Here is a 15,733-nt window from a genome sequence, read left to right as displayed (position 1 = left end):
AAATCTTTGCTACTTCCACTTAACTACTTGTATGCCCTTGGCTATGTTACCTTCTAGAGTCCTATTCATTTAACAAGTATTTACCATAACCTGTTATGTACCAACTACTGTGCTGCATCTTGGGGGAACAGTGGTGACCAAAATGAGCACAGTCCCTACCCTCATCAAGTATACAGAACTATAGGGTGCTTAGGCATTAAATATTGTGTAACATGTCATTATAAATTGTAATGGTTGTAATGAAGAAAATGTTTAGATTATTCCCTTTGTCATTACTCTGAGATTTTATTGCATCTGTCTTTAAAGTTACCAATTATAATTTTGAAAATTATTTATCAGTCTACATTTTAATACTTGTAATTTTCTTTAATTTAGATCTAATACAGTACATAAATGAAACAAATAAGAGTGTTGAACACCTGGCTGATGTTCTTTCTGAGAAAACAAGGAGCAGCAGCTGGGTGGTGGTGTTCAAAGCCCTGGTTACTGTGCATCACCTTATGGTGCATGGAAATGAGGTGAGCATGGTGGGTATAGAAATGGTTGTCTTTTACAACTGCAAAAATGTTCTTGGTTTGACAAAGGCTTACCACATTTTATTTTCAGTTGTGACAAATAAGACAAGTGAGGAGTGGTAGGTATTAAATGATTTTTCATTTTGCATATGAATATATCTTTGTAAGCAGTATTTAAGGTATACTATTTTAGCCAATGGATAATAAAGTGGACAATAGGTTGGATATTTCACTCAATCCTTTAAATGATTTAGACCAAAAGGGAAAGCCCCCCAAAATGTGTTGCTATATAGCTGCTTTATTTTACCACAAGAAACTAGATACTTGAGTGCATTACATTATCACCTGTCCACCTCTTCCCACATACACTTTTTATATTTTATTGAACAGCTGAAATGTTCTATAACATTAAATTAGTTACTGTTTTCTACTTCAAATTAATATTTTATCTCATTAAACTTTGCATTAAAAATTAGGATTTGAGCCCTGGCTCGTGTGGATCAGTGGATTGAGTGCTGACCTATGAACCAAAGGGTCACCGGTTTGATTCTCAATCAGGGCACATGCCTGGGTTGCAGGCCAGGTCCCCAGTAGGGTATGTGAGAGAGGCAACCACACATTGGTGTTTCTCTCCCTGTCTTTCTCCATCCCTTACTCTGTCTAAAACTAAATAAATAACATCTTTTAAAAAATTAGGATTTGGAAATTTACTGGATTTTGAAACTTATAAAGCAGTAATAACTACATAGCATAGTATTGGTAAAGATAGAACTTTTGTATAAATGCAACACAGTAGAGAGATCAGAAGTAGAATTGTACTTATGTGGGAGCTTGGTGGCACTAAAAACTTGGGGTAAGTATGGAATTTATTTATTTTTTTACCTTTTTAAAGAAAAAGTTTTTATTAAGTACATTTCATTGAGACATCTTTTTTTTAAAATTTAAAATAAAGCCTTTTAAAATAAAGCCTTTTACTTGTACCATAGGGTACAAGTAACATCCCTTTGGAAAAAATAGAATGAGATCTTTATTGTACTTCATATACAAAAATAAATTCCACATGAATGAAATATCTATAAGTGCAAAACCTAAATTTTAAAATTGAAGAAAATGTAGGAGAATATGCTTATGACATTTTAGTAGGGAAGATACTATAAAGTTGGAATAAGATTTTATATATTAGAGACAAAAGATTAATATTTAGAATATATTATCAGTAAGAAAAGGGCAGCCCTGGCTGGGTTGTTCCAGTGGTTGGAGCATTGTTCCATACACCAAAAGGTTGCAGGTTCGATCCCCGGTTAGGGTGCATATGGTAGGCAGCCAATCACTCTGACCTGTCTCTCTCCTTTTCCCTTCCTCTCTCTAAAAACTCATTTTAAAAAAACGTATCCTCTGGTGAGGGTTAAAAAAAGAAGAAACAAAACAGCAGTATAATAGAATAATGAACAAAAAAGTGAACAGACAATTCATGGAAAGGGAAACCAGAATGACTGATAGCTGTCAGAGTACATGCTCAAATGAGCAAAATTTAAAATGCAGTGTCAAGAGTTACAAAGATCTTGAGGAAATGGTAACTGATTTACTGTTGGATGACATGCAAATATTAGTTGCAGCAGTTTATCACTGCCAAAGGAGAGCATTGAGAGATGTTTAATAAAACTGAAAATGCCCAGCCTAGTAACCCAGCAAATCCAGTACTCATAGCATATTTATAATATTTAGAAAGTAGAAATCGCCTAAATTTTAATAAGTAGGGAACAGATAACTAAAATGAGGTATGTTTGTACAATGAAATACTACATTGTATTAAATGGGATGTATACCAACAAGGCTAGTACTAAAAAAAACAATGCTAACAGAGGCAACAAATTGTAAAATGATAGAGTATGGTATCATTTATATGAAATTTAAAAATGAATTTAATATTTTTCCATAGAACAAATATATATGAAGCTATAAAGAAAATAGACTAAAGATAGCATATTACAATTACAATACAGGTCTATTCCAGATAGGAGAAAGAAATGGAACTTAGGGATGGGGCTAAAGAAATGGAACTTAGGGATGGGGCTAAAGAAATGGAACTTAGGGATGGGGCTAAGGGCATTTTATCTCTAACTTTATCTCTAACTTTATCCTTATCTCTAATACTTTAACCCTCTTATTTTAAAACAGACTTGAAACAGATTTGTCAAAAAGTTAGCAGTTGTCATTTCTGGGTAGGGGAGTGGAGTACACAGTTGTATATATTTTGAAATTTTTTTCTGTAAATGAAATTATCAAGCAATGTACTATGAATTAGAATAATTCTGTAATTACTTAAATGTTCTCAAAATCAAAAAGGAGGAATGGCTAGATAGAAGTCTTGGGAGAAAAGGGTGTGTATACACACGAACTTTAATGTTTAACCCCTTACTTACTTGGGAGGTATATAAACAGGAGACAACGCTGCATGTCCTCATGCTGTGTAGCCCAGGATATGACCACACTCACCTTAATCAATGCTTGTGAAGTACCTGTATGATAGAATTATGTTAAGGATTCTTTCACAATGACAAAATCATTAGTGACCTCTTACTTGTGGGAAGAAACTAATTCTTGTATTTGGCACATTTGTTTGACAGCGTTTTATCAAACATCTTGCATCTAGAGACTCTTTGTTCACTTTACAAAACTTCCTGGATAACAGTGTCACAGAAGGTAAGATGATTCTTTGATGGAAATATTCCTATGTGGCAAGGAGGGAAAAGCTCTGAAAATCATGCCTGGTTTTTAAAAATGGTTTCAAATTATAAAAGGTGTGGTGTGTTGTACCTTTTATGATGGTAGATAATTTCTCTGCCTCAGTTTTATTCTTTCCACTTCTCATTGACTAACCATCTCTGTGTGTTTCTTTTCTTTTGCTTGTCTATCAGCTTCATGAGAGCAGGGATTTTTATCTATTTTTGTTTACTGCTGAACTTCCAGCATCTAGAACGCTGCCTGCCTTGGTAGGCACTCAACAATTGTTGAATGAATAAATAAATTTAGTAAATGAATCAAGGTATGTTTGGAAGTTGAGTTTCCATCATGGCCTTTTTTTCTCCATTTTCCTTATGAAGTAGGAGTCAAGGTCATTTGCTGCACAGGGGGAGAGTGAGGGAGGGATGACTACAATGAGATGGGAAGCTTTAGGGAAATGCTAAGAATTTACAATAGTTTTTATAGAAATGTGAAAGAAATTGATTAAGTTTAATTATTTTCTCTGTTCAGAAATGTCATCATCAACACCACATCATGAGGTGATATCAAGGCTTTTAGGAAGTAAAAAATAATACTTAATAGAAAGTTTGAGGAATGTAGGACTAGATGATTAATGAAGGCCATTCTAGCTTTTGTGCTTCAAAGATATTGTTGAGGTATATGGGTAAATGTGGAGTGAAAAGTCTTTGCATTTATTGACATATGTTGCAAATGGTTAATATTGGTTTATTAAAAATAATTAAAATATTTTATTTTTAGGCCCTACTATGTCAACTTTCATCAGACAGTATAGCAGGTACTTGAATGAAAAGTCACTCGCATATAGACTGATTGCATCTGACATCACCAAAACCAAGAGAGGGTCAGTAAATATTATTCATGTGTTATCCAGAAATACTGAAATACATATGTGCAATAATATGTAGTTTGTCAAAAACGTAGATGATTTCTTTAAAAAAATTTTCTTTCACAGCTGTATTTCAATAGGCTGATTTCACAGTGCTTCTCAAACTCTTAATTATTGATGTTATAAATTTCTTTGATCTTTTACAGGATGGATGGTATGATGAGAACTATGAATACTAAAGAGCTGCTCAACACACTTCAAATAATTCAAATTCAATTTGATGCTCTTCTTAATTTTAAGGTAAGAGCTCTATAAATCCTTTTTTAAAACTTTGGTAAATGGCATTATTTAACTATAGGTGGGGGAAGAAATTTTGTGAAACTGTACTGGTAACTAACTGCTCTTTTACTTAACTTTCAGGCAAATCCTGATGAACTGACTAATGGTATAATACATGCTGCTTTCATGCTCCTCTTTAAGGATTCTGTTTGCCTCTTTGCAGCTTACAATGAGGGAATCATTAATCTGCTAGGTAGGCTAAAGAATAAACATTACATACTTTAAAAAACTGGTAAAAACAATTTATTTGTAAAAATCTTTTATGTCTATATTTAGATTCATATTTGTTTCAGGTTAAAAATAGGAGATATTTGCAAGGTCATAAGTGCTAACATATTTCTGGGAAATTTACCAGGGAATCAATATAGATTGCCATATTTATACATTAGTCATTAAGGCCCACTCCACCAAGGTCAAAATACAGTTCAATTTTTTCTAAGAAAATATAGCCTATAACATAAGTAATTGTTATTGATTATATAGAAGCATATATTTCATAGGCCTTTCAGGAATTATCAGTCATTGTTTTGCCCTCATGAATGATTCATTTCATAGTTACAGTTCTCCAGACTTCATTGATGAGAACTTGAGTTTTTTTTGTATACTGAAGAATATGTACCTGTACATTTGTAGAGTTATAAAAGAGTAGGAAACACAGCCCCTTCCCGTAGAGAGCTTCAGAGTTTTCAAAAAGATTACAGACTAGAAGTTACAGAAATTGATACTAAACTATCCAAACAATCTCTGTATGCCATTAAATTTTAGATGTATTTCTAGCACTAGTGTTTGGCATACAGTAGTTACTCCATAAAAATCTGTTAAATATATAAATTGGGTAGTATTGTTGCTTTTTAAAACAAAATAGCTGGATTAAAACTATAATTATTTGGAACAAGTTAAAATAACCTCCAGAAGCAGCTTAAAATAGAATCATCAAAATGGAGTGAAACTTGAAAATTGCTAAGTTATTGGCTTCTACATGATAATATTTTTTTTCTTTTTAGGCAAGTTTTTTGACATGAGAAAGAGCCAATGTGAGGCAAGTTTGGATATTTACATAAAATTCCTTGACAGAACAACCAAACTGGCACAGTTTCTGAAAGTTGCAGAGGTATACAACTCTATTGCTATCCCAGGCTTTTCTGTTTTGTGTAGTAGTTTAATATCCAGTATAACTATCCCCCCTACCACTACCACCATGGAAACACACAGAAATTGGTAGTAGTTTAAATTATTTTGTAAACAGTAAAACTAAAAACTAAAATTAAGTACCTCAAATGCACTTTTCAATGCACTTATGCACAAAAGCAATTTGACAAGGATTCTGTTTGCAGCCATGATGATAACTAATGATAAGCTCACCCTCTCAGCAGAAACAACTCTAAGACTGGGACAAAATATATATGGTATCTTTTCAGGTAGAACAGGTCTGTGGTCAATGAGAGAAAGAAACACATAACGTGAGCCCCACATCTACCCTGATACTTAGAAGAACCCAAGCAGGATAAATACAAAGAGAACCACACCTACGCAACCAATAGTAGAACTTCTGAAAACAGGGGGAAGAAAGACATGTTACCTATGGGAGAACAATATGAATAATAACTAACTCTGACTCATTAAAAATTAGAACACATTTGTATGATATCCAGACAGCAAAGACTTAATATCTGACAAGACTTTTGCTTTATAGTTTTATCCCTAGGACAAGTATAAGGTTGTGCTTAAGTGTACAAGGGCTACTTTATTTAGCCTGATGTTTTTCTTGATCTGTTAGGTTGGCCAAAAAGTCTGTTTAGTTTTTTCCATAAAATAAGAGACATTTTTTTTCATTTTCACCAATAATTTTATTGCTTTGGCTACTTTGAGTATGTCGGCTATCTCCCACATGGTATAGCATTGATTGTTCTCAATTAATGTCTCTATTTCATCGCTATCAATTTCAACTGGTCTACCTGACCATGGAGCATCCATCGTCCAGTGAGAAATCTCCAGCATGAACCTTCACAAAACACTTTGACATGTTCAGTCAGTCACAGCACCTTCTCCATACACTGCACAAATCTTTTTTTGTGTTTCAGTTATGTTTTTACCTTTCTTAAACAGTAAAACATAATATGCTGAAAATGTTGCTTATTTTTTATCTTAAATGCTAAAATGGCTACACAAAAATTAACCAATTTTTTAAAAAAATATTTTATGTATTTATTTTTAGAGAGGGGAAGGGAGGGAGAAAGACAGGGAGAGAAACATCAATGTGTGGTTGCCGCTCACATGCCCCCTTCCGGGGACCTGGCTTGCAACCCAGGCATGTACCCTAGACAGGGAATCAAACCAATGACCCTTTGGTTCTCAGGCTGGCACTCAATCCACTGAGCTATACCGGTCAGGGCAAAAACCCACCAATCTGATAAGTTGTTTTTAAATGCAAGGTGGTATGACAGCTGTCACAATACACTCTTAACAAAATTGTTTCAAATGAAGTTAAAGACAACTAAGTGCTACTAGAGTCATATTTCAGAAAAAACTAAATGAACTTTTTGGCCAGCCCAAGTAGATAGGTACCAGCCTAGCAACACATTCCTGCTTTTGGGGCTTTTTCTCTTTTGTGGATACATTGGTTTCACAGTTACTTTCTTTGTTGCCATGCTCTGCTATAACTGTGCTTCCACCCACCCTGTTGTGAATTCAGGAAGTTGGAATTGACCAAAACAACATTCCATATATTACTCAGGTCAGTGTATCTCTCCTATATATTTAAATGACCTTTCTATCTTTATATTTGTGTGTTTATTATATTAATAATCTGAGAATCCATCCTTTGCCATATACTTATGTGTATTTATTTTTTTAGTTTTTAACTTCTTAATATACTTTATTTTTATTAAAAGTTTTTTAAAAGATTTTATTTATTTATTATTAGAGAGAAAGGAAGGGAAGGAAAAAGAGAGGGAGAGAAACATCAATATGTGGTTGCCTCTCACACAGTCCCTACTGGGGACCTGGCCTGCCACCCAGGCATGTGCCCCGACCGGGAATCGAACAGGCCACCCTTTGGTTCGCAGGCTGGCACTCAATCCACTGAACCATACCAGCCAGGGCTAAATATATTTTATTGTTATGCTATTATAGTTGTCCGATTTTTCCCCCTTTATTCCTCTCTGCTCTGTACTCCCCAAAGTCTATTTCCTTTGTGAGATTGGGGAAGTTCTCTTATTTTTTCAAGTAACCTTTCAATTTCTTGCTCTTCCTCTTCTTCTCTGGCACTCATATGATTTGGATGTTGGAACGTTTGAAGTTGTCCCAGAGGTTCCTAAGCTTCTCCTCATATTTTTTGAATTCTTGTTTCTTCATTCTGTTCTGGGCAAATGTTTATTTCTTCCTTCCAGTCCAAACTGTTGATTTGAGTCCCAGGTTACTTCCCATCACTATTGGTTCCCTGTACATTTTCCTTTACTTCACTTTTCATAGCCTTTACTGTTTCCTCTATTTTGCAACCACACTCAACCAATTCTGTGAGTATCCCGATTACCAGTGTTTTGAATTGTGCATCTGATAAGTTGGCTATCTCATTGTCGCTTAGTTGTATTTTTTCTGGAGCTTTGATCTGTTCTTTCATTTGGGCCATTTTTTTTTTTTGTCTCAGTGTGCCTGTTTCATAGTAAGGGGCAGAGCTTTAAGTATTCGCCAAGATGGGGCAACCTACTTGGCTACATTGTGGCACTGTATGTGGGGGAGGGGTCCAAAAGGGAACAGTGCTGCTGGCTGGGCTCTCTCCCCACTTTCAGTTACTTCCCTCACTACCCATAAGCAAATTGGGCTCTTTTGGTGCTGATTCCCGGAGTGGGTGGGTTTGTGTATGTTCTGGGACCCTGTGGGTCTCCCCAACGAACTCTTCTGTGAGTCTGGGCATTTCTGCCACCACCACAACCCCCACATGGTTTTTTCAGTCAGAGGCCTTGAGGCTTTGTTTCTCTGTGCTGGAACCCTGGGTTGTGTGGTCTTGTTCTCCAGTTGTTCCTCCTGGTTTATACACACACAAATGTGTGACTGCCCAGTCCACCAGCCACCACCTCACCTGGTCCATGAGACACTTGCCTTGCCCACCCCAGTCCTCCAGCCACCACCTTGCCGCAAGTCCTCTCCTCCCAGCTGCCCATCTCCACCCCTCCTACTGGTCTGGATAAATATTTATTCTTTAAGTCCTTGGTTTTCAGACTTCTATACAGTTTGATTTTCTGGCAGTTCTGGTTGGGTTTTTTTGTTTGTTTTTAAATTTGTTGTTGTCCTTTTGTTTGTGAGGAGGCACAGTGTATCTATCTATACCTCCATCTTGGCTGGAAGTCTTATATGTGTATTTTCATTTCCACATGAATAATATATGTATATACCAGCGATTTCAACATTTTTCATCTCATGGCACACATAAACTAATGAGTAAAATTCTGTGGCACACCAAAAAAAATTATCTTTGCCTATCTGACCAAAAAATAGGTATATTTTTGATCCATTCATGCTGGAAGGCTGTTGTTGTATTGGCTGTTGTCATTTTTTTTATTTGACAATCTAAGGAAAAAGAGGTCAGTGCCGCTGACTAAACAGATATTGCATGTTTTAAGAATCCTTATGGTATACTGGTTGAAAATTGCTGTTATATACACATAAATTTATGTCTTCTGAATAGGTCTGTGAGCTGTTGGTCTTATGAAGAGGCTGTTTCCTTTGGAGTGCTAAATGGTGACTCATAGTACAAGTATAACAACTAGAGCATGCTTTTTAAGTGCACAAAACTGATCAGTGGAAACAGCAGAATATTTGGAATAATGAACTTAGGTTTGAGGCTATGTTGTCCACCTTTCAGGTGTGTAATCTCGAACAACTCATTCCATTCTCTATGCCTCATTTCTGCAACTGCAAAATTGGTGTAATAGTATTATCTGTCTCATGGCAGTGATGTAGAAATCAAATGAACTCAGGTTTTTTCCTTCCCTAGAAGCAGGTCAGGAGGAATCCCTCACATGGCAGTGGGTGTAGATGTGAGGTACAGGTGGAAATGCAACAGGTGAGGATGAAACAAGGGTCTGGCGACCTGTTCATGCAGCCTGCTTGTGGCCTCTTGACCTGCCTGAGCTCCATTCCAGCTGTACCATACGGCTGGACAAGCCAGAATCTGTACAGAGACTTTTATTGCTCTGGGCCCCAAACTAATATGGCAGGATTTTAGATCACCTCAGCTATGGACCAAAGCAGTCTTCCCTGGTGTGAGAACATGTTGTGTCCAGAACCCAAAGAGGCCTACCAGGTGTTGTGTTTCCTTTTAAATGGTGGAAGGTGCTCCATGCAGTACTTTATGTTTTGGGCAGGATTTCCTGATAGACCCCTGGCCACTGAAACCTTACACATTTTAGTGATGTAGAAGTCTACTGAATCTTTATCAACTATCCTCTGGAGCATGTGTAGCTTTCCAAGATCTCTACTGTTCTGGCCACTTCTTGCTCATCTGATTCAGTCAGCATGATGTCAGGGATACAAGTGGATCCATGTGACTTTCTGGGGGTTAACTAAATGGTCTAGACGTCTTCTGACCATATTATGACAGAGGATTAGGTCAAAACTGTAAATGTATACTGTTGTTTATTCCATGTGCCTACCAACTTTTTCTGACTCACGCTTTTGATAACAATGGAAAGTAAAACATTTACCAAACTTCTAGCTACCTATAACATACCTGAGACTGTGTTAACTCATCTCTACCAAAAAAACTGTAGTGGCTGGCACCATGGCTGTAACTGAATTACTACTTGATTGAGTGTGCTGTAGTTTGTCATTCTCCAGGGCCAGACTACTTTGGGGGGCCATATTGGTGAATTACATGGAGATCATGGGGATTATCATCCCTGCATCCTTTTTATCTTTAAGATTGCCGCTAAGTTCTTCCATCATCCTAGAGGGTGATCTTGTTTTTTATTTACTATTAATCCTGGAGGGCAGCTGGAGGCTGTTTCAGAGGCATATCCCTACCTGGGCTCTGCTGTGACTTAACTGTAGTTAGAGTCCTAGAGACCAGGAGGGGAATAGGGGCAGATCCTGATGGAGTGTATAACTTGTGGGGCATCATCTCCAACAAAGTGGTGGGGGAGAACACTTCTTCAGGCTCAGAGGTTTCTAGGGAATCTGGAGACTCAGGACTTTCAGGCCATCCCTGCAGCTCTCCCCATTTCATAAATTAGGACCTTTATTCTTTATCCAATCAGGTCCCTTACCCTGGTGTGGCACACCTGCCTTAGTGGTGACTGGAGGAATGTACACTATTCAGACAGAGCCTGGCTTAGGTGTTAGTCATGTATATGGGGAGAAGCCTGTGAAGAGAGAGGTACTAGATTGAGGTCCCCTAGGGAATGAGAGGATATTGGATCCAGAATACAAGTGGAAGCAGTGGCCTCAAATAAGAAGATAGAGGAGGCAAAGAGTAGAGGATGGTTACAAATACAAATAAATATTAGGTGCAGTTGCAGAGAAGGAGGAAGTTTCTGCCTGATGTCTTTTCATAAATATATACACCTCTCAGGTATCAGCAGAAGCATTCCTCAAGTACTCAAGTACAGATGAGGGACTTGTACATAGACGTTGAACCCCACAGAGCGGTGCACAATGGGAACCACTGTTGGATAAATCAATGCATGGCTTCCTAAATGAGAAGTCAGATAACCAAGCAGAGAGACAATGAGAATATCTGAGCTAGTAGGGGACAAGATGGAATTGCATTGCCTAAAGGCACCATAACCAGTGCATTTCAATCAACATTCATTCACAAACATGTTTGACCCCTACCAGGAGGAAGCTGCTGTAATGAATGAGACATAGTCTGAGCCCTTGAGTTCCTGAAAAAGACAGAACAAAGACTACAAAAACATGATTGGATATCTCCCAAAATGTAGTTCTCTTATTTTTCTCCACAATGAACTCAGTCCCTTAAGGCAGGTGGAAAGGGTTTCTTTGCTGAGAACCACAGCTCAGCCATTATGGGGGCACAGGCAAGCATTAACTGACCTGGGCTCAACCTCCTTCAGTGCTCCACCTGTAGTGGATCTCTAGGGGGACATTTGACTGGAGGAGCTCTGAGAGGGAGGTCCATGTTTCCCATTGGGCCACCCTCTCTCCTTACCCTAGGTCTGGTCTCTAGGACACCTGAATCAGAAACAAAGTAGATGGCTGTCAGAAAGTCTGCAGAAGATAAGTGAGGGTCTTCATTGGTAAACTTTCATGCAGATCCCCATTCCTTCCTCCGTAAATCATCTCCTTTTAACTAAAAGCTTTAAAATATATATTTTATTTATTTACGGAGAGAGGAGAAAGGATAGAGAAAGAGAGGGAGACAAACACTGATGTGTTAGAGAACGTTGATTGCTTGCTCCCCTCAGGCCCCCAGCCAGGAAGTGGGCTGGCAACCCAGGCATGTGCCCTGACTGGAAATTGAACCTGCAATGTTACACCTTGCAGGATAATGCTCAACTAACGGAGACACTCCAGTCAGAGCCAGAAGAGGTTTTTTAAAGGTTGTTCAATTACAGTTGTCCAGCTCCCCCCACCATGCTCTTCCCTGCCCTGCCCACTCCCCTAGAAGAGCTTTTTACTTAGTACTGTGGTCTCTGGCCCTCAGCCAGTACAGAAAGTAATTTGTCATGTATGGCTTTCAGTAGCTTTCTTGGGTGCCCTGGAAACCCTGGAATGGACTAAAATGCAGGGCTCTCTGGGAGGGGAGGGCGCCTAGAGAGAATAACTAAGTCATCTTCACCTTTGCTCCACTCAGTTGGTCTCTGAGAGAGGTCTACTCAAAACAATGCACAGATTCAAAGAGCATTTTCAGCCAATCTGCTGCTACATCCCTCGAATGGTGCTAAGGTCTTCCTCTGTGACTGTATGCTGGCCAGTTTCCCCGTGTGCTTCCAGCAGTCTTTACTTTATGTGAGTCGTTGCTGTTAGGTGTAGGCCCACCATTTTAAGGCTCACTCAACCCCTTTTGTTTTCTTATGAGGCACTCTCCCTGGTGTCCTCAGCTAATCCTTTCTGCCTTGGTTTCATTGACATTGTCTGGGGCTCACAGAGCCTCCTCCCGGGAGCAGCTGTGTCCATCCCTCTCCTTTCGCCCATTCTGTGCGGTTCGTGTTGGGTGTGGCTCACGTAGAAGGGTCTGCTCTGTCTGCAATCCGATGTACTTTTATTTTTCACTAGAAGGGTTCAAACACACGTCTCTGGACCACACCTCTCATCAAAACTCCAGGGGCACAAATTTGGAGACCTATTCATGTTTCACTCTGTTGTGTGCCTGGTTGCATTTTCCCACCCTGCCCACAGTGCTTAATGGTTTGGGTGGGTGGAGGGTAACTGTGTGCTCCACTGAAGAGGTCTTATGACCTCATAGCTGCCCTTTCCTTGCAAAGCACCTTGGTGCATTTCACGTGTTCAGTAATTCTACAGTGTTCTGCCAGTCACATCTGCTGACCTAGGGTGGCAGCATTTGCACAAATTTATAGCTATCAGTGAATTGTCTGAAAGCACATGGAAAAGAATGTTTCTAATCAATATCGTTCAAATATTGATATTTATTTTATCGTATTTCTTTTTGTGTTAGTTATTTTGTTATATACTTATTGAATGAGTGAGGGAATGAACCAGAAATACTTGGTCCATGTGCCAAATGTGTGTTTGCCCTGGTGACATCAGCAGTCAGTCCCCTGATCATTTGGGGGGGGGGCCCCTTCCTGTCCATCTTGTATGTTCAAACCTTTGAGGTTCACCCTGAGCCTCAGACTTTCTGCTCTCCCCACTGCAGAGGGGCCTGTGAGCTCTGTCAAGGGACAGTTTTTCTAATGCTCCTGTGCTCAGGGGGTATGTGTTGTTATCGTGCATCCCTGGGAGGGTCTTGTCCTTACGTTTTTGCCCCCCTCTGAGTACATCTCTGCTTGGCTGCCTTGTTCTGGCAACTCCTCTGCACTGAGTGGTATCCAGGCTGCTCTGACTGTTTTCAGGCCCATGTGTTTGTTGCCCTTCTTGATTGGTACCTGTGCTGCCACTGTAATCATTAATAGCACCTCCATTTTCCCCTCAGAATCTTCCCTTAGCCCTGCCCACAGCCCCATAAACAATTCCTTCTTAAACCTTCCTCCAACTGGCATTTCATTGGCCATCTCTTGTCTCTCTTTGCCACACCACCATCATCCTAACTTCTATCACCTCTCACTTTCCAGTCTGCCTCCACATATTCTGCCCCCTGCTGGTGGTTTTACACAATGCAATCATAATGCTTATCTGATAGCTTGCAACACAGATCCAATCCTTTCACTCTTCACCTAAAAGCCCTGCAGTGGTCACCCAGTATTCTTAAGATAGTGTCCAGACTCCCAACATTGCCTTTAATTTAAGATCCTGCATTGCCTAAACCCTATCTACTCTCCAGCTTCATCTCACTCACATTCCCCTTTGCCCTCTCTGCTCTAGCAACATAGTTCATCTTTACTCTTGGTCTGTGCCACATGCCCTTCCTGAGGCCTTTGCACGTGTTGTTCTCTGGCCTACAGTGCTCATTCCCCTCCTACTCTCCTCTTTATCCCTGAGATGTCCTTTGTTTCTCAGCTTAACTGCTACTTACTTCAGGAAAGCTTGCTTCTCTGACCTCCCTGACTTGGTCAGACTCCCCTGCTTAAATACTGAGTATCAAGTACCTCCCTGTCATAGTACTTTTCACAACTTTGGTTTTACATTTCTTCATGTGATTATTTGGTATGTCTCCACCCCTAGACCTGTAGACTAGAGCTTCTCTGGTCATGAAGCCTGGGAACAGGTTGTTTTTGCATATGGCTGTATCCCTAGTGCCTTGTATACTGTTTTTGTCCATATTTTTTTTTCTTGAAGAGTAAGTGATTGGATCAGGAGAGAGATGGTAGGATTTATAGAACCCTGACAGGGAACTGACCTTATGCCAGAAGCCCATGTTTTCCATCTGTAATGGGAGTAGAGAATGAAAAGGTGCATCCACATTCGGTCAACAAATATTATTTACTATGTATCGAGCACTTAAGATTCATCCGTGAACAAAACAGGGGAAAAAGCCCTGTCTTTGTGCAGTTTGTATTCTATTGCCAAGAGACAGTAAAAAAAAAACATACAAAGAAAGGAACCTATCATTTCAGTAAAAATAAGTGAAGAGAAAGCATAGTGAGGGTAAAGACACTGTTGGTAGGCACTGTTTAATGGAGGGTAGTCAAGGAAATCTCTTGAGACCAGAAACCGTATTAGATTGTTAACATGAGTGAGATTCTCTTTTTTACTCTAGCTCTCAGTTTCTTTCTCTACCTTTCCCCCTTTTCTTAATGTTTTACTTAAATTTATTTTATGATCTTGTGATTCTTGAAGGGAACCACAAATAATAAGTTATTTCAAGTCCAATGTATTCTCCAAAGAGGACAGATATTTTGGCATTTCTTTGATCATTTTAAGAGACTTGCTGTTGTTTTCTTAATTTTTTTATTGTTGTGCAATTACACTTGTCCCCGTTTTCCCCCCATTACTCTCCCCCACTTTACCCACCCCCACTTCCTACATTCAGTCCTCCCTCCCTGCATTGTCTTTGTCCATGGGTCCTTTGTACATGTTCCTTGACTTGACCCTTCTATTTCTTTGCCCCATTATCCATCTCCCTCTACCTCTCTAGTCACTGTCATTTTTTAATTTATTTCCATGTCTCTGGTTCTATTTTGCTCACTTGTTTGTTTCATTGATGAGGTTCCCCTGGTAGCTGAGACCATTTGGTATTTTTCTTTCACCACCTGGCTTTTTTCACTTAGCATAATGCTCTCCAATTTCATCCATGCCGCTGTGAAGGGTAGGAGTTCCTTCTTCCTTTCTGCTGCATAGTATTCCATTGTGTAAATGTACCAGTTTTTTGATCCTCTCGTTTACTGATGGGCACTTAGGTTGCTTCCAGCACTTTGCTGTTGTAAGTTGTGCTGCTATGAGCACTGGAGTGCATAGGTTCTTTTGGATTGTTGTTTCAGGATTCTTAGGGTAAAATCCCAGCAGTGGAATTGCTGGGTCAAAAGGCAGTCCCATTTTTAGTTTTTTGAGGAAATTCCATACTGTTTCCCACAGTGGCTGCACCAGTCTGCATTCCCACCAACAGTGCATTAGGGTTCCCCTTTCTCCACATCCTCACCAGCACTTGTTGTTGGTTGATTTGCTAATGATGGCCATTCTCACCAGTGTGAGGTGCTATCTCATTGTGGTTTTA

General features: G+C 39.2%; 1 protein-coding gene across 1 annotated transcript in view; it reads left to right on the top strand.

Moving 5' to 3' along the window:
- LOC123804934 (phosphatidylinositol-binding clathrin assembly protein-like) overlaps positions 1-15,733 on the top strand; it is a 37,123-nt gene that overhangs the window by 1,003 nt on the left and 20,387 nt on the right. The window contains exons 2-8 of the mRNA XM_045817372.1: positions 376-518; positions 3,143-3,218; positions 4,020-4,122; positions 4,314-4,407; positions 4,528-4,639; positions 5,451-5,557; positions 7,139-7,180. Coding sequence (XP_045673328.1) covers positions 376-518; positions 3,143-3,218; positions 4,020-4,122; positions 4,314-4,407; positions 4,528-4,639; positions 5,451-5,557; positions 7,139-7,180 — 677 coding nt within the window. The remainder of the gene's footprint in view (positions 1-375; positions 519-3,142; positions 3,219-4,019; positions 4,123-4,313; positions 4,408-4,527; positions 4,640-5,450; positions 5,558-7,138; positions 7,181-15,733) is intronic.

Source organism: Phyllostomus hastatus, unplaced genomic scaffold (assembly GCF_019186645.2).
Source record: "Phyllostomus hastatus isolate PE091 unplaced genomic scaffold, TTU_PhHast_1.1 phas_scaffold_255, whole genome shotgun sequence".
Classification (NCBI taxonomy): domain Eukaryota; kingdom Metazoa; phylum Chordata; class Mammalia; order Chiroptera; family Phyllostomidae; genus Phyllostomus; species Phyllostomus hastatus.
Note: the sequence above shows the minus strand (reverse complement) of the source record. Positions and strands in the feature narration are given on the sequence as shown.